This window comes from Palaemon carinicauda, chromosome 42 (genome assembly GCF_036898095.1).
Source record: "Palaemon carinicauda isolate YSFRI2023 chromosome 42, ASM3689809v2, whole genome shotgun sequence".
Classification (NCBI taxonomy): domain Eukaryota; kingdom Metazoa; phylum Arthropoda; class Malacostraca; order Decapoda; family Palaemonidae; genus Palaemon; species Palaemon carinicauda.
Genome location: NC_090766.1, coordinates 27,564,827 through 27,587,138, shown reverse-complemented (window position 1 = coordinate 27,587,138; position 22,312 = coordinate 27,564,827). Strand labels below are relative to the sequence as shown.

General features: G+C 40.2%; 2 protein-coding genes across 5 annotated transcripts in view; both read left to right on the top strand.

The window, feature by feature from the left end:
* The window catches only part of LOC137632979 (ras-specific guanine nucleotide-releasing factor RalGPS1-like), a 331,074-nt gene that overhangs the window by 157,338 nt on the left and 151,424 nt on the right, over positions 1-22,312 (top strand). The window lies entirely within an intron of this gene.
* Positions 1-22,312, top strand: part of LOC137633261 (uncharacterized) — an 85,885-nt gene that overhangs the window by 27,046 nt on the left and 36,527 nt on the right. The window contains exon 2 of the mRNA XM_068365467.1: positions 17,534-17,866. Within this exon, the coding sequence (XP_068221568.1) occupies positions 17,554-17,866 (313 nt within the window). The 5' untranslated portion in view covers positions 17,534-17,553. The remainder of the gene's footprint in view (positions 1-17,533; positions 17,867-22,312) is intronic.

Genomic DNA, 22,312 nt, shown 5'->3' with positions numbered 1-22,312 from the left:
AGGTATCATCAACGCCTCCATGGAAGTTACCAGAGACATCTTTTTGTAAATATTTTATTGGAGATAAGAAGAATATGTCAGACCTAGAAGCCAGGTCTCTTTTTAATGAACATGTTAAAGAACATAGAGGATCAACTTTTATCTATACTGATGGCTCCAAATCTGATGCTGGTGTTGGATTTGGAGTACATAGTAATGGTTTTAATTGTAGAGGTGCACTTCCTCTGACCGCTTCCATATTTACTGCTGAAGTGTATGGCATATTAACCGCTATTGAGAAAATAGCATTGGAGAAGGAGGGTAATTTTACAATTTTTAGTGATGCAAGGAGTGTCCCTCAAGCTATTGAAGTTTTTAATTCTAATAACCCTCTAGTTTTAAAGATTTTGGAATGACTTTTTATTATTGGACGGAGAGGTATAACAGTTCAATTTTGTTGGGTTCCAGCACATGTAGGTGTGTCTGGGAATGAGAAGGCAGATTCACTGGCTAAGAAGGCTGCATCCGAGTTGCTGCCAAGAAGGTATCCCATTCCCTGTAATGATTTCTTACCTGACATCAAGAAATTGTTTTGCAAAAAATGGCAACAGCAATGGGATAGCCTAGATGGCAATAAAATGCGAGAGGTAACAAATGACATATCTCCTTGGAGGTATAATATGATGCCCCAAAAATGGGAGACGTCTCTTTGTCGTCTCCGTATTGGTCACACTCGGTTGACACACGAGTTTCTGCTGAAGGGCCAACACCAACCGTATTGTGACGACTGTTTAGTACCTCTAACAGTAAGGCATTTGTTGACCGAATGCCCCAATTATAACAACTTAAGGAATAGATATTTGTTTGAGGCTTGAGGTGAGGGTGGCAGGTTCATCCTTGCCAAGATTCTTGGAAATGATGTGTCCTACCATGCAAGTCGCATTTTTAGATTTATTTCAGAAGCAGGTCTTCTGCAAAATATTTAACTTTTATGACATTCAACTTGTATGATTTTAATTGAATACTCTTTTATTTTTTATTTTATTTCATTTTTTATTTTTGTATACATAAATTAAACGTTACCGGCGTCAATGACCTTAGATGTCAGGATGCCTGAAAACTTTAAATCAATCCATCTATCCAAGTGTGTGGGCACTAGCCATTATTTTAGCCTTTTTAAAACCCGGTAAGGACAAGTTTTCAGCAGAAAACTATCGACCAATTGCATTGACATCTTGTTTATGTAAAGTCATTGAGAGGATGGTTAATGCAAGACTTATGTGGTATCTAGAAAAGAAGGGTATTTTATCACCTATTCAGTGTGGATTCAGAAAAATACACTCGACTGATGTGTTGATATGACTTAGAGTCCTATATGTGAAGCCTTTGCTTCCAAGCAATACTTTGTGACAGTTCTTTTTTACCTTAAGAAGGCATATGATACTACATTGAGATATGGTATACTTATAACCATTCATGAATTGGGATTAAGAGGAGAGCTACCACTTTTTACCCAATCATTTCTTTCGCATAGTTTTTCAAGTGAGAGTGGGGGAAACTAACTGAGATGAAATGTCAAGGAGGACGAATTCCCCAGGCTAGTGTGCCGAGTGTAACCCTGTTTGCACTAGCAATTAATGGGGTATCCTCAGTCATTCCCCAAGATATTCTCTCAACACTTTGTGGATGATCTCTCCATATCATTTGCCGGAGCTAGAATGGCAATGGTTGAGAAAAACTACAACTCGCAATGGACAAAATTATTCGGTGGGCTGATATGAATGGGTTCAAGTTTTCAACAAGCAAAACTACTATTGTCTATTTCTGTTGTATCCGTGGAGTACGTCCAGATCCGGATATATACATGAAAGGTCAACGGATCCCATGTGTAGGTGAAGCTAAATTTTTAGGATTGTTTTTTGATTTTAGACTTATTGGGTTCCTCACTTATAGGCATTGAAAGCTAAATGTCTTGAAGCTCTGAATCTTTTAAATGTATTGTCCCATACATCATTGGGGCAGACCGTAAAACTCTTAAAATTATACAAGGCCTTAATTTTTTCCAAAATTATTTATGGGTGTGAAATATACTCCTCAGCCACCCCAAGCCAATAAAAGATATTAGATTCAATACATCATGCTGGTATTAGATTGTCCACAGGAGCGTTTAGAACCTCACCTATCCCAAGTCTCCTTGTTGATGCTGGAGAGTTACCTCTAGACCATAACCGAATTGTCTTTCTTTATTCGGTATTGGTTTAAGTTACAAAGGCTCCCTAACTCTTTAGCCTTTCAAACTGCAAGCCTTGTAAGGCACTCAACATACTTTGAGTTGCACCCAAAATCTCCTCAACCTAATGGCTTTCGGGTAAAACAATTATTAAACAGTCGTGATATAATTAGAGGTAAGTGGCTTCCATTTAAGATATCACCAACCCCTCCATGGAAATTACTAGAGATATCTTTTTGTAAATATTTTATTGGTGTAAAAAAAAACATGACTGAATTGGAAGCTAGGTCTCTTTTTTTTTTTGGAACATGTTGAAGAACATAGGGAATCAACATTTGTATATACTGATGACTCCAAATCTGATGATGGCGTTGGATTTGGAGTATATAGTAGTTCTTTTAACTGTAGAGGTGCACTTCCTTCAATATCTTCTATATTTACTGCTGAATTATATAGCATACTAACTGCTATTGAGAAAATAGCGTTAAAAGAAGAGGGCAATTTTGCGATTTATAGTGATTCAAGAAGTGTCCTTTAAGATTTAGAAGGTTTTAATTCTAGTAACCCTTTAGTTTTCAATATTTTAGAGTGGCTTTTAATTATTGGCCTAAAAGGTACAACAGTTTGATTTTGTTGGGTTCCAGCACACGTAGGTGTGTCTAGAAATTAGAGACAGATTCACTGGCAAAGAGTGCTGCAGCCGAGTTGCTACCAAGAAGGTACCCATTCTTCGTAATGATTTTTTACCGCATTGGTCACACTCAGATAACACATGAGTTTCTGCTGCCTGGCCAACACCAACCATATTGCAACAACTGTTTGATACCCTTGACAGTGGAGCATTTGTTGACTGAATGCCCCACTTACAGCACAGAAAGAAATAGATATCTGTTTGAGGCTCGGGGTGAAGACAGTAGGTTCATCCTTGCCAAGATTCTTGGACGTGTCGTACAATGCTAGTGGCATTTTTAAATTTATGTTGGAAGCAGGTCTTCTTAATGTTATTTAACTTTTATAACATATTTACTTTTCTGGTTTTAATTGAATATTCTTTTAATCTTTATTTATAATAAGTGATATCGGTGTCAATGACCATCGATGTCAGGATGCCAGAGAACTTCAAATCATTCATTCAAACCACTGCAGGCAAACCATGCTTCCTTGTGTACCTAGTATTAAGCTACAGTAATCCCTCACATATCGCAGTTAATGGGGACCAGAACCGCCCGCTATAGGTGAAAAACTGCGAAGTAGGTTCCCTCCCTATTTTTTTTTGCGTACATGTACATGTATATATAATAACAATAAGTGTATATTAACCCTATAAATATATATATTATCATTGGAACATAGAAGAATCCTGTAAATAAATTAATATAAATTATATACTGTATATAAAATAAAATTACTGTACTGTATAAATACTGTAATATAAACAGATTTTGAGCGAAGGGAAAAATCTATTTTTGGGTGAGATGGCCATGTCGTCCTGATGGAAGGTTCCTATAGGTAGCTTTCTTAGGGATATTTGGCTACAGTGATATTCCCAGAGAATTGACCTTTATGTCTCCAGAATTCTAACTCCTGGCGCGAATATCCTTAAAATTTCTCTTAAGGATATCACATAATATCGGGACGTATATCTTGATACGACACATAGCAATCTTCACCCCGAATAGCGTTATCGTTTAGAGGGGGAAGAGTAGTGAAAAACAGAAGGGGAGCTGTTATCAAGGTTACCCTTCCTCCCTTACTACTACGAGTATCCAAGATGGCGCTCATTCCTTGTAGCATTGGGCATGGTGCTACAGATATAGTAGTTTCGGGAGGGATCTTGCCTAAGCCTTTTCTATGGAAAAGGAGGGCGGGTCCATCAGGACGACATGGCCATCTCACCCAAAAATAGATTTTTCGCTTCGCTCAAAATCCGTTTTTTGGGCTCAAGCCATGTCGTCCTGATGGAAGTTTACCAGAGAATTACTAGAAAGTACTGTATCTGTGGATTTTCATAGGTGCCTTAACCTTGACAATTTTTCTATGGTCATCTGGACCATTGAGACAAATGACGTTACTGTTATCCGTCATTACCACTAATCATGGGCAATGTTAGTGCTTCCTGACCCCTGCAGGGAAGTCATACTAGACTGTAGAAAAGGGGTCTCAAGGTTTGCATATATTGTATGAACAAACATAAGTATCCACTAGATATACAAAAGTCTCACAGTTTGTATATGTTGGTGGAACAACTAAGTATCAACTATATCCATTGTTTGTAAGCATGCAATAATATGAGGTTTACTTAGTTAAATAAGTAAGAGAACTCTGGCATATTTATTGTGCTAATTGCAGGGCGAAATAAGACGCAATTATACTCTTAATAGACATTTATTTTGAATAAATGACCAAATGGAATAAAGAGTGTAACGTGTTGAGGGAATTATATGTACAACGTATACAGAAAATATTTTTCTCCCTGAAAGGGAAGAAATGATGAGTGCCACTCTAAATTTGAAAATTTTTGATAAAATTTTCTAATATAATTTTCTGTAAAGGTTGTTGTATACTATCAACACTGTGTACTGTGTACACACGGCACAAGTGTTATCTGTATAATTCCACACCTGAGATTTTGAACAGTCTAAGTGTCACCATGGTGACACACACTTAAAGGTATTGCACTGGAAGTGTCAAAACCTTTTCACCCTAATTGATAGTCCCCATCAATTAACTGTTCATCGCAGCACTAGACGACAGGTTTTAATACACCACCTGCCGCCACCACATAATGCTTCAGTTCGTGGACTTGCTTTGCGTAGTGTTTGTAGAACACACTGGATGACTTCCATCCAGTATATAAGCGAAGACGCCTTAAGTCCATATACTGAAAAAAGTTCAGTGATGAAGCAGTTTTTCTCGGATCATGACCTGCGGGTGTACTGTCAGGATCCGCCCTGCGAATGAAGTAGGTGAGCTTCGCCCTCAGTTGTTTTAGGGATAAGTTTGATCATGAAGTTTCTCCTTTGAAGAGCTGTCCTCCCCTGAAGTCTGAAGTTCTACGAAGATAGACCTTTAGAGACACTACTGGACACAGAGAGACATCTTCCTTAAGAGGGCAGATTCTCCAGGGACCCCATCTTTTAGTGGGTAGCTCGTTCTTGGCGAGAAAGGTTGGATCAGTAAAGAGATTCAGGTCTCCCACCTCTGTGAACTGAATGTGGCCCTCATTTCTTGATAGGGCTAATATTTCACTAACTCTAGCCCTTGAGGCTATAGCGAACACGAAAATAACTTTCTGGGTTAGATCCTTGAGAGAACAATCTTCATTGTTCACAGATGAAGCATAATGTAGGACCTTGTCCAAGGACCATGAAATGGGCTTCGAAAGAGCTGCAAGCCTAAGTCTAGCGCATGCCTTCGGGATCTTGTTAAAGGTTTTGTTCGTCAGGTCCACTTAAAGGCGTATAGAAGAGGTCTAGTCAGGGCTGACTTGCATGTAGTTATCGTGTTGGCGGCCAGACCTTGTTCATGAAGGTGGATAAAGAAGGACAGACAGAAGTCTATTGAAATTTCTTTCGGTCCTTTTGCTTTAACAAAAGCAACCCACTTTTTCCAAAACTATTCATATTGTCTTCTAGTTGACTTAGACTTGTATTCTTCTAAGAAGTTTATACTGTCTTTTGAGATCCCAAATCTTTTCTTAACTGCTAAGGGGAGAAAATCATGAGATGAAGGATTTGGGTTCTCTGTAATGAAGCGAAGACAGTAGACTTCTGAACCCGTCGAGATAGTGCTGGGTTCGGTAAAAGGACCGGCCTCAGCCTCAGTTCCATCACTAGAGAGAACCAGTTGCTCTTGGGCCACTTGGGGGCCACTAGAGCTGCCGTTCCCTGGAAGGATCTCGGCTTGTGGACCTTCAGCAGGAGATTGGGTGGAAGGAACAGGAAAATCCGGGTCCGTTCATTCCAACCTAGGGACATGGCGTCCGTTGTCTCCTCTAGAGGGTCCTCGTATGGGGCTGCATATCGAGGTAGTTTCTTGATGTCGCTCGTCGCGAAGAGGTCGATCTGCAGTTCCGATACTTGTTCCAAGATGGAGGAGAATGAATTTGCGTCTGGGGACCATTCTGACTCTATCGGCTTGAGCCTGGATAGAGCGTCCGCTGTCACCTTGCGGAACCTTTGTAAGTGAACTGCGGATAGGTGCCATCTCTCTAGACAAAGGATGGCTAATATCACATGGTTGACATGGGACGATCTCGACCCTTGTCGGTTCAGACATCTCACTATCACTTCGCTGTCCAAGATCAGCCTAATGTGGACTGATCTGCGAGGGGAGAGTTTTCCCAACGTCAAGAGGACTGCCATGGCTTCCAAAATGTTGATGAGAAAGGCTTTGAACAGAGATGACCAAGTCCCTTGGACCTTCCTTTGATGGGAGTGAACTCCCCATTTTTCCGTCGAGGCATCCATGTGGATGGTCATCGACGGCAGAGGTGGCCGCAAGGGCACGGTCCTCATTAGGCTCTTGGCCTTCTACCATGTGTTGAGAAGTGATTGTAGTAAGGCCGTTATCGGTCATTTTAGATATCTTCGAGCGTTTGATGCGTATCTTCTCCAGACTCCTGACGCATCTTTCAGCTGTGCTCTTAGCACTGGGTCTGTTATTGCTGTGAACTGGAGAGAGCCCAGTACTTTTTCCTGTTGGCGTCTTCGTCTCTTAACAGACCCTGCAATCTCCCTCTTCCCTGAGGGAATGGAGAGATGGTGTGACCTCACGTTCCAATGGATTTCCAGCCATTGAAACCCTTGAGTGTAGAGAGTCGAGACTTCTTGAAGTTGTTCTTGCATCCCGGATGTTCCGGGAACTGGATCACTTCTTTGGATGCTTGCAGACAAGTCGTTTCGGATGTTGCCCGCACCAGCCAATCGTCCAGGTACGCTTCTACCTGGACGCCTTCTAGGCGTAGTTGTTGCACAACTGCGTCTTCAAGTTTCATGAAGATACTTGGGGCTATGTTCAGTCCGAAGGGTATGGCTCTGAGAAAATACTTTATCTTCTGTATCTTGAATCCTAGGTAGGAGGAGAGGGGGCGACTGACTAGAAGGTGCTGATAGGCATCTGTCAGGTCTATCGAGACTTTGAACGCCCCTTTTTGTAACAGGGTCCTTATGTGTTTAAGGATTAACATCCTGAACTTGCTGTTTTCTATGAACTTGTTGAATGGCGACAAGTCCAGAATGACTCTTGAGTTTGTCCGAGTCCTTCTTGGGAACACAAAACAGCCTTCCCTGGAATTTGATGGACTTTGCTTTCCTTATAACCTGTATGCTCAAAAGCTCTAGGGTATAATCTTCTAAGGCGGGGGTGGAGTGTTGGAAGAATTGAGGAAATGATGGTGGAGACTTGTTCCGTTTCCATCCTAGTCCAATCTTGATTAGACTGTGGGCCCAAGGATCGAAGGTCCAACGATCCTGAAATTGTTGGAGCCTCCCTCCTACCGGAAGCATCTCCTTGCTTCGATTGACCGGAGGGTTTACCTCCTTGACCGTGTCCTCCCCTACCTCTCGAGGGATGTCTAGAGGAGCCCCGTCTGGATCCCTTACCTTTCAACCGAAAGGTAGTGGTCTGCCTCACAAACCCGGGGTTGAATGCTGGTGACTGGGCAACCAGCTGTTGAGGCACCACTTGGAAGGTGGTCTGTGTTTGGGCCACCACTTGGGGTACCATGGTCATACTGACTGTGGGATGTTGTTGAGCAGACCGAGGGGGAAGTCCAGACTTTTTTGTCTTCCTTTTAGGTTGGGGACCGGCATCCGGGGAAGACTTCCTCTTTGAAGAGATGTCCCACTTCTGGAGAAGGTTCCTATTCTCCGTGATGGCTTTCTCAACTACCTCTTTGACTACTTCGTTTGGGAAGAGGTCTTTACTCCCATATGTTAGAAGATATCAGCTTCCTGGGTTCCTGTTTCACTGTTGCAGCAGCAAACACAAACTCCCTACAGGCTCTCCTAGCCTTCATGAAAGCATACAGGTCCTTTACTAGGGTGTCCATATGCATTTTGGCCAGGACCATGAGCATGTCTGGGGTACTTCTTTGGCCTGCACACATCTATATGCAGTTTTGTAGAGATAAAGATGCTGCAAGTCTCTCCTTCATCTCTTGTTCCTTGCGCAAGAGAAAGTCTAAGTTTAGGGAGATTCTCACTAAACTGTCGTCCAGCAATGTCTGCGTCCAGTTTCCCTACTGAGAAGGTTAGGTGGACTTCCTTCCATTCCTTCTCTTACATGGGCAAGGCTAACGACAGAGGCCTGCACTCTCTAGTGCAGTGCATGGTTTGCCTGCCTCCACTGGCTTGGCAACAGATTTAAGTCCCTTCAACGTAAAGGGGAAGGCTATTGAAACAGGAGCAAGAAAGGTAGGGTGTTTCTTGCTCAAGGCGGACACTTTCGACACCGAATAGCCCGCCTTTCGCAGGCTACTCGACAAGAGAGCCAGTGCCTTATTGTGGTCGAAAACCATGACCACCTTCGGTTCCGTCTCCTCTTTTGGCATTGGTTCATGCTTCAGTCGAGTGAAGCAATCAGGTTAAGCGTTAAAGCTTGGCCAAAACTGGATGTTGTCTAAGGGGACGGCTCCCATCTACTCAGAGATGTAGAGTTTGCCATTCGTAATCGGCATAAACTCCGCATACCTCCAGGGATTGATTTTGGAGCAGGGAAAACCACCCTGCGAAATCGCTAAAAAAATATTAATGAGCGCCATCTTGGATACTTGTAGTAGTAGGGGAGGAAGGGTAACCTTGATAACGGCTCCCCTTCTGTTTTTCGCCACTCTTCCCCCTCGAAACGAAAACGCTATTCGGGGTGAAGATTGCTATGTGTCGTATCAAGATATACGTCCCCTGATATTATGCGATATCCTCAAGAGAAATTTTAAGGATATTTGCGCCAGGAGTTAGAATTCTGGAGACCTAAAGGTAAATTCTCTGGGAATATCACTGTAGTCATGGATGACATGGCTTGAGCCCAAAAAATACAGTATTTAATACATTATGTATACTGTATGTACATTTACATTTATACATAAGTAATATATAAATATATAAATAGTGTAAGTGTACATGTACATACATATGTAGATATAAATAGTGTATGTGTATATACTGTAGATATGTTTTTAGAACTTTTATTCTTATAACCAGATACGTAACGATGATCTTGATAAATGATGATGAAACACCTGTGCAGTACGATGGAGATGAAGATGATGAAGATTTACTGCACAGGTTAATGAGAGCTTTACTGCTCCTCAGGTGACGCCTCATCGTCAGTTGATAGAGGCGGTGGATCGTCAACGACAGCTTCCGATAGAGCTGGGGAAACTGCAGGAGGCGGTGTAGTGGCTCGGTTGAAAGCCGGAGAGGCAGCCGGAGGAGTATCTGATGCTTCTGCAGAAGGTTTTTGGCTCAGTAGGAACATCGTGATGGGAAGTTGTTGACGTTTTTTTCATCTGAGCAAAGATGCTCTTGTACAACGCCATTACACCGTCAATACGGTTACTAAATTCGATGGCTCTGACCATATTATCGTCGATTTCCTGCGCCCTTTGTTGAAGAGCCCGTACCATGTTGCAGAGCTCTTGCAGGTTGTCCAAGGTATGGCCACATTCTTCAGCTTCGTTGTCGTCGCCGACTTCGGCTGCCTCTTCTTCTTCCTCAATCACTGATCTTGTCATTTCGACAAGGTCCTCGTCGGTTAGGGGCTCCAAGTGGCACTGGATCAGTGAGTTGACGTCATCCGTCATGTCAGAATCCTTCGTTGGCTACTAACCCTGCCAGCTTCACAGCCTTATCTACGGCGGAGTGGTGAACTTCGTCTGGCGTAAATCTCTCATATTCATGAACGTCTGGCCACAATTTTCTCCAACTTTCATTCAATGTTTGCAGTTTCATCTCATTAAGAGCTTTCTGAATGTAGGCCAGGCACGTTGCAATGTTATATTCCTGCCAATATCTCTTGAGGCTGAAGTCCTCGTCGCCTTCGTCGATGGAGGAGATGAAGCCCTCCATCGTGGACCTCGTGTAGAGGACGAATTACCCCCTGATCCATTGGTTGTATGAGGGAAGTGGTGTTGGGGGTCAGGAACTCCACTTGGACCCCGTTATAATGGAGATCCATTGCATGTCCTCCTGCACAGTCCATGAAGAGGAGGACCTTAAGGGGATCTGCTGGTTTCCGACTTTTTTAACGACAGGTTGTTGATATATAGGGGGTTTGTTAAAGGATATTGTGTGGAACTTTTGGGGAATTTTTTTTTGTTCAGTGACCTTGGGTTTTGTGATGCCAGAGCTTTTTTCGGCCAAAAATGGCCATTTTCAAAATGCATCTCCTCCTTTGATTTTTGGTTTTAAGGGATGAGATTTGAACCATGTATAAAACACATATGGACCTTCGATTTAAAGCCGGGGATTTTTTATTTTTCAATTATTTTTCAAGATATGAATTTTTTTCTTTTTTTATGAAATTTTCCCGGAAAAATTACAGGAAAAAATTTGCCAAAAATCAGAAACTCAAAATATTAAAAATCCCCGGCTTTTTTTTAATCTACCATGTTTCCCCATATTATATATGAAATTACATTAAGATTGGTCCAATACTAAGGGAGGAGATACATTTTGAAGGTGAAAAACTTATGTTTTGAGAAACGGCCCTTCAAAGTTTTAGGTACATAAAAAAAAGTAAAAGACTGTGTTACCATTAATTTTATGTTTTTTTTTTTAGTATTAACTGTATTTCAAATCTTATTTTTAATGTCTATTGCTTTAATGCAAAAGTATTATGAATAGAAATATTAATCAATTGATTATCTTTGTGCCTAAGACATATCATAAATTTGGTTTTGTAAATTGGAGCCTTCCTTCCTTCTGTAGAAATCGGTGGGCATTTTGCAGGTTCTGAAATAATTTTCCCTCTGCATTTAGGACATATCTTTTTTATTAGTGTCTCAAATCCATCCCTTGCCAAATGGATCCTCGGAATTACTTTGCATCTACAATTCGGTATTTGTGATTCAAGTAATTTTTCAAGTCTTGCTTCACTTATTATTATCATTTTATTTTCACTATCGTTGATAATATCAGCCTCCGATCCACTGCATTCTTCTTCTAAAATATCTTTGCCCTTTAGCAGTGATGAACGAATAGAGAGACGATTAGGGGTGGATGTGGTTGGTCTCTGGCCAGCAGTGATGTTAGCGTGCGCCATTTGCTGCGCGGCCCCTCTCTCTCTCGTCGTCTCTTCATTCCCCTCTATGGCATTAGTTTCTTGAATTCTCTGTTCTACTTCTTCGATGGCTATATCAAATTGGCGTTTCCGCATTATAGAAGCATGAAGTGAACTCTTGCGCCTTTTAGGCATGGTGAAAAACTAAAAACACCGCAGAAAAAAACAGAGTTCAGTCAAGGCTAGCGAGCATGAAAAAATGCGACCTTATTACGTGAAGATTTATAGGCAACTGAGCCTCATGACTCATGATGGGTGTTTTGTCTTGTCTAGTTATAACCAGAAAGGTGCCAACTAGGATATTATTGACATTATATATTTCATTTCAAAGGAAGTTTTTGTAACATATATCACAAAAACTATACCAGACTAAATAATTTGCGCTACTGGTGTTTTCTGTGTATAAAGTTATTGTTACATTTCAGGCCATAACTAGAAAAGTAAGGCGAATTTTAGCATAATACTTCGTGCACACATTCTTGAATGCTCTAAGAAGCCATAGAATTTTTTTCAGCAAATCGAATATGTTTCATATTTTTTCAGTTTTTTAGGCGGCCGATCCCCTTAAAGGGCAGCCTATTCTCCATGAGGTACGACTTCACCTATGGGATAAAGCAGTTCACAAACCAGTCGAGTGTGAGGGCTTTGGTTATCCATGCCTTTTTATTACTCATCCAGTAAACGGGCTGCAAGGCTTTGTTTTTATTTTTCAAAGCCCGAGGATTCAGCGACTTGTAAATTAAGCTGGGCTTGAGCATGAAGCCCGCGGCATTCCCGCACATGAGGAGAGTGACGCGATCTTTGAGGGCCTTGAACCTTGGCTTCTTTACTTTGTCCGTGTAAAGGAACGTCCGGGACGGCATCCTCTTCCAGAAAAGGCCAGTCTCATCCATATTGAACACCTGCTCCGGGAGATAACCACCTCCTTTAATTAATTCGGGAAATCGTCCTCGACGTAACGAAGAGCTGGCTCTTGGTCTGCCGAGGCGGCCTCCCCATACAAAGGAACGTTGCGAAGGCCAAACCTCCTCTTGAATTTCTCGAAGCAGCCCTTGCTGGCAACAAAACCACGTTTTTCTCGTGGGGCAGGATCATCATCTTCGTCGACATCATCACCTTTGTCGTTTTCGTTCGATTTTCCTTCAGGAACTCGGCTATCATACTGGGTTTTGGCTTTGGTTCGAATCATGTTGGTATCGAGACTAACCTTCTTTTCCCGACAGTCCGATATCCACATTGATAATGCATTCTCCATTTTGACAATCGTCTTATTACGAGGAGTCACAGCGCGCTTAGTGTCCTTGGAGAACGTTATTGAGGCAGTTTTACGTATTTTCATTTCATCTTTTTTTTATGTAGCGAACCGTCAATTCATTCACTCCGTAAATGAGGGCAACAGATGCATAGCTACTGCCTGCCTTAAGCATGTCCAATAATTTCACTTTCTCGTTCACCGTCATAATTTTTCTCCTCTTGTGTTTACTAGAGGACGTAGAGGGTGGAGGACGTTTAGGAGCCATTTTCAAGGGTGTCACAAGCACTATTTTACACTAAAAAATCACAAGAAAACAGCTATAAGTTCCACGTGGCAAGACTAAGCAACACAAGCAAAGCGAGAGAGAATGAATGCGGTCTCCCTTCGTGGGGCGCGGCAGGGAGAGATGCTGGGTAAAGTGTCTCGGCGGCTTGGCCAATCAGCTTGCGAGATTCTGGAGCCGAGATGGCTAGCGAATCAGAGAGGTGGATTTCGAGTTGCGCGCCATCTCCGTGTTGATACCTGATGTTCTACTGTACTCTCACTGTCTTCTGCTAGTGCCTGCGTAACTTTTGCACCATTTTTTCTAATTTTTGATGAATATTTTTGAAAATCCGCGATCCACTGAGGCCGCGAAACTTGAGCCACAAAATGGCGAGGGATTACTGTTATACTGTTGCGTCCGTATCCCCTGGTGAGGTGGTATTGGGAGAGTCTAGGTTACAACAGTTTTTCCTTCAAAGACTTGGAATAAGTTTTACCTGGACAGTCAACCCTACTAAATATCTCAACACAGCTTGTGTCGGCAGCAGACCTTGCATAGCTAGGTTTAGTGAGATGCAAGGACCCCTTATTTTTGGTACAAACCTATTCAAAATAATGAGCCCCTGGGTACCCAAAAAGCTAGATTGGCAGGGACGTCCACCCTCCTAATGGGCGAGTCACCCCTAATAAATAGCGTAAGCTTGTATTTCAGTTACGGAACAAATGACAGATTCGTAAATACCTGTAGTTGGTATTTTTCCTAACGATACAAACTTTTAGCTATTTATACAAACTTACCTACCAGACCTATCCCCCCTTGAAGTCCTGCCCAAGCAAAGTGAGCTTAATCTCAGGTGTGTGAGTGGGAGCGGTAGCAAGCTACCTCCCCTACCCCTGCTAACTAGCTGAATGGGTAGTTAACCCTTGCTAAAATTTTAATGGCTGTCCTTTCAGCTTCGCCGAAAGTAATACCTCTGATAAATAGCTAAAGGTTTGTATCGTTAGGAAAATACAAATTGTCCACGAATTTGTCATCTTTACACATTTCCACCATTTGCTACGAATTGACAAGTGAGAACAAGTTCAGGATCATTGCAAACAGTACGATGATGCTAATAGCCCCATTCTGGCGCACAGGGACTGGTTCTCTAATCTGTGGCCTGACTTCAGTGTGTCCAAAAAGATTACTCTACAAAGCCAATCCTTGTAGACAATCAATTTCAAAGGTGATTCACCTATACCCATTTGTGCAATAGCTCATTGCATGGAGATGAATGACCATACTGTATTCTCAGGAAAAAGTTTTTTTTTTTCTTTCTTTCTTTTTGCAGCCCTCTAGTCTGTTTATTATTGGTTTTAAAATAACAGGGACTGGAGTATCAACCCTATTATAGGTTTTGATATAACAGAGGTACTGGAGCATCACCCCTTCGCTTCTTACTGTTAACTGCTAGAATATTTCATTACTTTATTAGAGGCATGGCTATTAAAAGAAAAAAGAAATGGGAAGTATTAGATTTTTTTTAGAAAATGATACAGGTACATGTCCATTAAACCAAGCTTCCAAAGAAGCAATAATATGAACATCAGGCAAGTAAAACAAATTTTATTATCAAAATAATATTTGTTCCTCAATGTTTGTATTTATTCCAGAGCGATTCATCTATAACGTTTGTTCCCCTATGGAGAGTTAGTGCAATCAGTGCACCTCATGCGTTACACTTGTCATAATTCCAGTGTCTCTGCAGTGTTTCTTTGGCCCCTTTAGGGGCACTTGCTTACATAGTTCTACTTTACCTCTATTCTTGCTTCCTCTCTTCTATCTTGGTGTTCATCTCTCTACTGTAACCTTTACGATCAAATACAATGGAATGTTTATTTTGATTGCTGCAAATCTAATAATGTTTTAATTGCTAGAACTAGCTTGGACGATAATGTTAGATTTTTAAGTTTGATATTTTTCTGATAAACTTTCAATTTCGGCCATTAAGGAATATAGGTCTGCTTAATTCTGTCTCTAGCGTCTGGGATTAGATCTGTCCATTTCTGATGTAGCGGATTTATTTATTTCTTTGGAGTGTTGAAAGACTCATAGTAGTCAGCTCTATGTTTTCAGAATTTGCATGTGGTTTTACAGCATTTAAAAGGTTTGAATTTTGAACCTTTGGAAAATCTCAAAGCTAAAAGGCTTTTCCAAATGGTATTATCTTCAGCTAAATGCATAAGTGAACTACAAGAAATATCTTTTAAGGTGGGCTTTGATGGGAATAAGAGGATTTTGATCTTTTTTTTTTTTTTTCTTTTTTTTTTTAACAGCCAAAAAAAAAAAAATTAAAAATGAGTTTGCTGTAATTTGTTCACATTTCTTCTTTGAAAATTGATGAAATTATTTACCGGTACAGTAATAAAAGAAATGAATTGTTTTGTTTAAGAGCTTTCCAACAGTATTTGGACCAACCAATATTTGAGGTGGTGTCGCTAATTTTTTTTTTCATTGTGGGGCTAAGGTCCCAAATCATCCTTTGTCCAAAAATGCAATTTCATTTCTAGTTAAAAGTTTAGTCACGGAAGTTCATAAGGAATTGGATCCAAATCTAATAAAAGCCGTGAAGGTCAAGGTTCATGATAGAAGTACAGCTACATTTCCTAATTTTTGCAAAACTCTTTCTCTGGATTGAGAGGCAAGTTTTTTTTTTAACTAAACATTATTCATATGAATCCTGGTTTTATTATCAAGATTGCAGAGTTTTAAATCCTATAGTGGCTGTTGGGATGTGGTCTGATAATGTTTGAATTTGGTTAGAATATAATTCTGCCAAGAGAAATTCTAGTTTTGTTTCATAATGTGTGGTTTATAAGTAGATAATTGAAAATTGACTTGCGCAATTTTGAAGAAAACACCAACCAAGTCAGTCCTGAAAGCAGCAAGAAAGAATTAACTTTTCCTTGTAGGTTTTGAATTTCAGTTTCCCTACCCTTTGATCCTGAACAAAAATGAAAGTTAATTTTGCAAATCTTTACTATCGGATAGTAAGACAACCTTAAACCACTAAGGATGTTTATTAAGAGTAAGGTTATATCTGCTCAAGTTATAGTTGAGAATTTAACTTTTGTTTTTGAACCAATATGAGGGTCAAGTTATTAAGCTAGTACTATAGAGTATTAAACACTTCTAAACTGAAGTAGTACCTTAAGAAATAGATATATATTTGAGGCTCAAGGTGAGGATTGCAGGTTCATCCTTGCCAAGATTCTTGGACGTATCGTACCATGCTAACGGTATTTTTAGATTTATTTCAGATGCAGGTCTTCTGAAAGGACATCTTTACTTTGTTTTAAATTTAATTTCCTTTTATTCTTTATTTATAACAAATGATATTGGCATCAATGACCTTGGATGTTAAGATACCAGAAAACTCACAATCAATCTTTCGCTACCTTTTCTATAATAAGAAAAAGCCTAGTGTTATGATTATTGTACAATAATATAATAGCAGAATAGTAATACAGTACTGCTCAGAGATGGGATGCGCTTCATGGATTAGGCCTATGTTCATAGCCAAATGATTACAATCGGTATGTCAGCTGTGTAATGAATACAGGTGTACTGTAGTTCTAAGTGCTCCAAGACAAATTCTTACCATTTGGATTTTTTTAAAATCATTTGGGATAGATTACCCTCCAACCACATGTTTTCTTAGTGTCTTTTTTTGACTTGCCTGTAAGAAGACTAATGGGGTCTTGGGTTTAGTTTATCCAAGGTATATCGGTAAGAGTTACTATTCGATCGCTCTTTAGGGATAGCTTTTAGATGCGACTGATTTTCATAATGCTGTTGTAAGTGTAACTCAATTAATTTTGCATAATTTTCTCTGATGTTTCTAGTAAATTAAATTTTTTTCTAAGCTAATTTGCTTTATAATTATTTTACTTTGAGATTGCTTTATAACCTCAAGAAATGGGAGCAGTAAGAAAGCTTAAGGAATAAACAATGGTTTTGGCCCTAATTTTGAAAAAGAAGGTAGTAGAATGTGAATGAACAATTCCTTTTATTATTAAGGTTTTATTTCAAAATGCTTACAAAATGTAAATATAAGGAGAACAAGAACAGTAGATAAGGAATAAAGTATTGAATTTTTTGTCTTACTACCTTTAGCTCACCACTGGGTTGATGTGGTGATCAGCACTGTGACCAAGAGGCAAGATTTGTTAAACAATTTTGGTAATAAAATTGAATATTTACTATTACCCTAGGTCACATGATAATCTCCCTTCCTCCCCTCCCCACTTCCAATGGTTTAATGCATTGGAGGTCTGTTGATTTCAAATTGTGAGGAATAAGAATAAGAAGCTACAGTACTTTCATAGGCTACTCCCCTGTGTTGGTGTCCCTACTCTGGTAATTGCAGGAGGAGCAAATATGTAAAGAATTTTCTCTTTAGGTAAACATTGAAATCTTGCTTTTAGATGTGTTATAACCTAGTGGCAATTATTAAAATTCCATTTTTGCCTTATATTTTCAGAACCAGTGCACTTGGACACAATGCATCAGACATATCTTGATTATTTAACTGTAAGGAGAATGATTGCTCTCTTTGAGGGTAGACTTAATGGTCCAGTAATTGGTATGCCCGAAACAAGTCCAGGTATGAATAATGCAAGAGTAGATGGAGTACTACAAATGCCTGATGCTGATGCAAACAATATGAAAGTGGAATGCAGTGTTGCTGCCAGAAGGGGTGGTGAAAATGTTAGAGGATCTGATGGACCTTTAGGTGGTGGAGCTGATGGTTATAGTGGCTTGCCTTTTAGAGGAAATTTCAATGGGTTTCCACCACATCCAAACTTTCCATTAGGTAAGTGCAGCATATGCTTCAAGTTATTGCTAGTTCTTCAGTGTTAAAGAGTGGGAAGCATTGTTTGTCAAAATGTTTTTTAGGGTAATTCATACCATTTCATTACCTTGGGTAACAGTTGACTATTAGGTAAGAGATGACTGTTCTTTAAGCATAGTCTTCAATCTACTGGATATGTTATTTCTTGAGCATCATTTCAGTAAACTGGCTGATGACACTTCAATGATTTACAGACAGTTCATTGATGATTCATGTTATTTCTACTATCTATTTAGTGTTGTGTTCCTGTGCTTGCAAATCTTTATTGCCTTTTATTTGGCCTATGGAGAAGAGTTGCTAATAGAATCAGATGAAAAGGTTGTAAAGATGTTGAAGGTCAGAAATTGGAGGAGTGTAATTAAGAAGTTAGAAATGGAAATCATAGAAAACCAAAATCATTTACTGGTGACCAAAATGAATGAATGTTGGGAAGTCAGAATTAGAAAGTAACAAGGGACCAATTATGTACTGTGGTAAAGGGGTAAGGATAAATGCTGTACTTAGTAAAGTATATTTTGGGTAGCAAAAGAAGCAATTAGGATGTTAAAATATTGATAGAGCAAGGGATTTTCCATTTTTTAAGTTTACCAGTAACTTTAAAATGGAAGAGCGGTAAGAGGAAGGCAACATGTTATTGTAAATGGGGTAATGAAATGCCTTATTGTTTCGGCACTATGATACAAACCTTACGCTCTTTACGTAGGAGTATTATCTTGGCGATATCTGAAACTAGCCGTTAAAGCTCTTGCGAGATGTAACTACCCTCTGCTAGTTAGCAAAGGTGGTAGACCAACCACCCCGCTCACACCAGCTCTAGTAAACAACCGTCACTTTTTATTTCGGCTCGGAGTATTGAAGTCTTACTCCCCTATTAAAATCAAATGAAAATTTCCAAATAACTGGCCTAAAAAGTTGAAAATTTCCTTCAAACCCTTTTTATATTTTTTCAGGTGCAAGGAAAAGCTTCAAGAGGTTTTGTGGTTGGTTGCGCAATGGTAGCAGACATCCTCCCCAGGAGTTTATTCCCATCATCCCCTTGAGACTTCGCAGGTAGAGGACCAAAAGAGTCTAGTGCACAACCGGCGTCTTGACCTCAGCACCTGTTCGCCCCAACTATCACTCTGCTTTAGCGGGCGGGCATTAGCAGTTGCTGACAAATACTCCATGGAGTGACTTGTCGGAGGATCTCTCCGCAGTGAACCCTGGGACTAGCTTCAGCTACGTACCAAGATCAGTTCAAGATGTAGATCTTCTCTCTGGGTTTGCTCAGACAGGAGGGAAGCAGAGTGAGCTTCCTGGAGGTCTGCCTCTAGGTGTTGCACAACCTTCCCTTTCGAGGTAAGAGTTATCCTCCACCAGGTGTTGGGCAGCTTTTCCATCCGAGGGAGAGCTTCCTTTCACCAGCCTCTGTCTAGCAGTCTCCTTGTTCCCAGGGAGATCTGTCGACAGGGCAATAAGGGTTGATTGTCCTTCCGAGCTGTAGGAAAGATAGCCTTCTCCTGAGTAGTCTCCCCCAGGGATTCATCCGAAGGGCATTATCACACTGATATAACCATTCACTTTCACAGAATTACCTCACTGATATAACCTATCATGCATATTAGTATGATATCTCTTTCTCATTATCATTGTCTGTCACTTATTATTATTATATCCTTAATCCTTTCCCCAATTCCTTCCCAAATCCCTTTCGTACCTTTACTTTGCTCTCCCACGCACACGTCTTTCCAACTCTTTTGATGCTTTATTTTTCGCTATTTCATTCATCTTCTCTTTTCTAGCATTCATCTGTCATTTTCATCATATTAATCATTCTAAAGCACTTTCTTATCCCTCATTCCACCTATTCCCATTCCAATTTTTCATTCCTTCTCGCATTCTCCAAATTCATTGATTTTGCTAATTTATTTGAATTATTGTAGATTTGGCAGAGATGTGCAAGGAGGAGGAACTCGGCTACTGCCCCCCCCCCTCCCTTCCGTCTTGTGTCCAGGCTCCCTTTGCCTTATTGTTGTGTCCTCTTTCCCTGTTCTCCCTTGAGTTTCACTTTATTATTATTATTATTATTATTATTATTATTATTATTATTATTATTATTATTATTATTACTAGCTAAGCTACAACCCTAGTTGGAAAAACGAGATGCTATAAGCCCAAGGGTTCCAATAGGGAAAAATAGCCCAGTGAGGAAAGGAAATAAGGAAATAAATAAATGATGAGAAAAAAATTAATAATAAATCATTCTAAAAACAGTAACAACAACAAAACAGATATATCATATAAAAACTATAAAAGACTTATGTCAGCCTATCACTGAATAGAGAGATAGCAGTACAGTCCTAAATAGAAATAAACTACAATATGTACGTATAATTAATACAGGAAAATATCCTGAACTGTAATATTTCCCAAGTACATGATTATTATTATTATTATTACTAGCCAAGCTACAACCCTAGTGGGAAAAGCAAGATGCTATAAGCCCAAGGGCTCCAATAGGGAAAGATAGCCAGTGAGGAAAGGAAATAAGGAAATAAATAAATGATGAGAATAAATTAACAATAAATGATGGGGATATGACATAACTAGACATCTGTGTATTGAATAGAGAAAGCCATTCACTCATAAGTCATATGGAATTAATAAGCCTTTTTATCACAACTCGCCAACTGAGAAAAATATTGATTGGTCATCAAATACAACACAGAAACACTCCACTACAAATGAAGCAAAGAATCCACCCATTTGCTGTACTTTATAATACCCACAAACTTGAATACAATTAAAAAACCTAGTCAGTTTAAGATATAGTTTTAAACATTTAAACTTACCCGCTGGTTATATAACAATAGCTTTATTCTTCTGTCCGGCAGAAATTCAGAACTCGCCGCAATCACATCGATATGCCAGGTATACACTAGCGCCACCACTGAGCTAGGCCGAACTATTCCTCCTAGTATCAGATTTTCCTCTGCCGCCATATTGGCAACAACTTTGGGAATTCACTCGCCGTTTTCCTGGAATTAAGTGTTCTTGGTGATGTACAGTTATTTGGTTTTGACTTTCGCATTATTGGACTCGCTTTCGGATTCTCTTGAATACCTATTGAATTTGGATTATTTGGATTATTTATTTACCCTTGCTTAATTTTGATCTCTCTATTTACTTCTCAAAATGGCTGACCCCTCCCCTTCATGTAGGAAGTGTGTGAAAGGGTGTAAAACTCGGCTTCCAAAAGCCTCTGTTGATCCCCATACGATTTGCATTAAATGTAGGGGTAAAATTTGTATTTTTGAAGATCGATGTTAAGAATGTTTTGAATTATCTGAGAGTGAGTGGTTGGCTATGAGCGCTACTCTCGCAAGCTAGAAAGGGATAGAGTTAGGCGTAGTTCCTCTCGATCTAAAGATTTATCATTTTCTAATATCATTGAACCTAATTCTTCCCCTGTAATGGTAGATCCCGAACCTAATTCTGTTCAATCTGAGCCTACAATGAAAGATATGATGACAGCAATCCAGGCTCTTGGTTCAAGGGTGGAATCGCTAGCAGCGGACAGAAACCAACTTATGTCCGATGTTAATCAACTTAAAAGTGGTAATATTAAAAGTGCTATTAATATGTTCAGTGATGTGGAGGGTGCGTCTGCGCGATCTTGTCGTTCACCTAGCCTTAGACCTCTTTCAAGCTCCCGAACCCATGGGAGAAGTAAAGTCGAGCAGCAAAAGGGAACGAGAGGCATCATCACTCTTGCAGACGTGCCCTCGAGCGTTCCTGTTGTCTCAATGTCACAGACTGCTCACCCTCACCATGGGAAAGGTGAGGTTAGTTTTTTATCCTCATCCTCAGATGAAGCTACGCATGGCAAAGTCTGGCGTCATGCTTCCAGACCCCTTAAAAGAAAGGCGGACGAAGGCGCGCAGCGACGCGATCCATCACCGTAAGCACCTGGCTGTAGCCATTGGGACTCGCCAGAGCATTTTCAATCATTTGTTCAATGTTCTCCTCCTAAACGTCCTAACAAAATGTCGGTAATTGACAAGGGGATTATTCAGACTGAGTCAGAGCTTATTCCTGAGTCTGGTGTTACGGTACATGCTCGACCGCTTCTATCAGACTGGATTCCATCTCCCAATAATGTGGAGCGTTATGTGAGCGATGAAGAAGGTGAATTCGCAATGGAAGTTTCGACTCCTGTTTCGTCTAAGGTTGATCCTAATTGGTCTATGCTGCTTGACATGAAGCAGCAACTCTCAACGTTTATGCAGTCTTATCAGCCCGCTGTCAGCAAAGCGTTGGTTCGTCATGATTCCGATCGTGATGTGATGTCGCACAGGCGGCCTACCTTTATACGCGATGTTGAGCAGGGTGATGGGACTGCTTATACTAAGGCTGCTAGTGTTCATA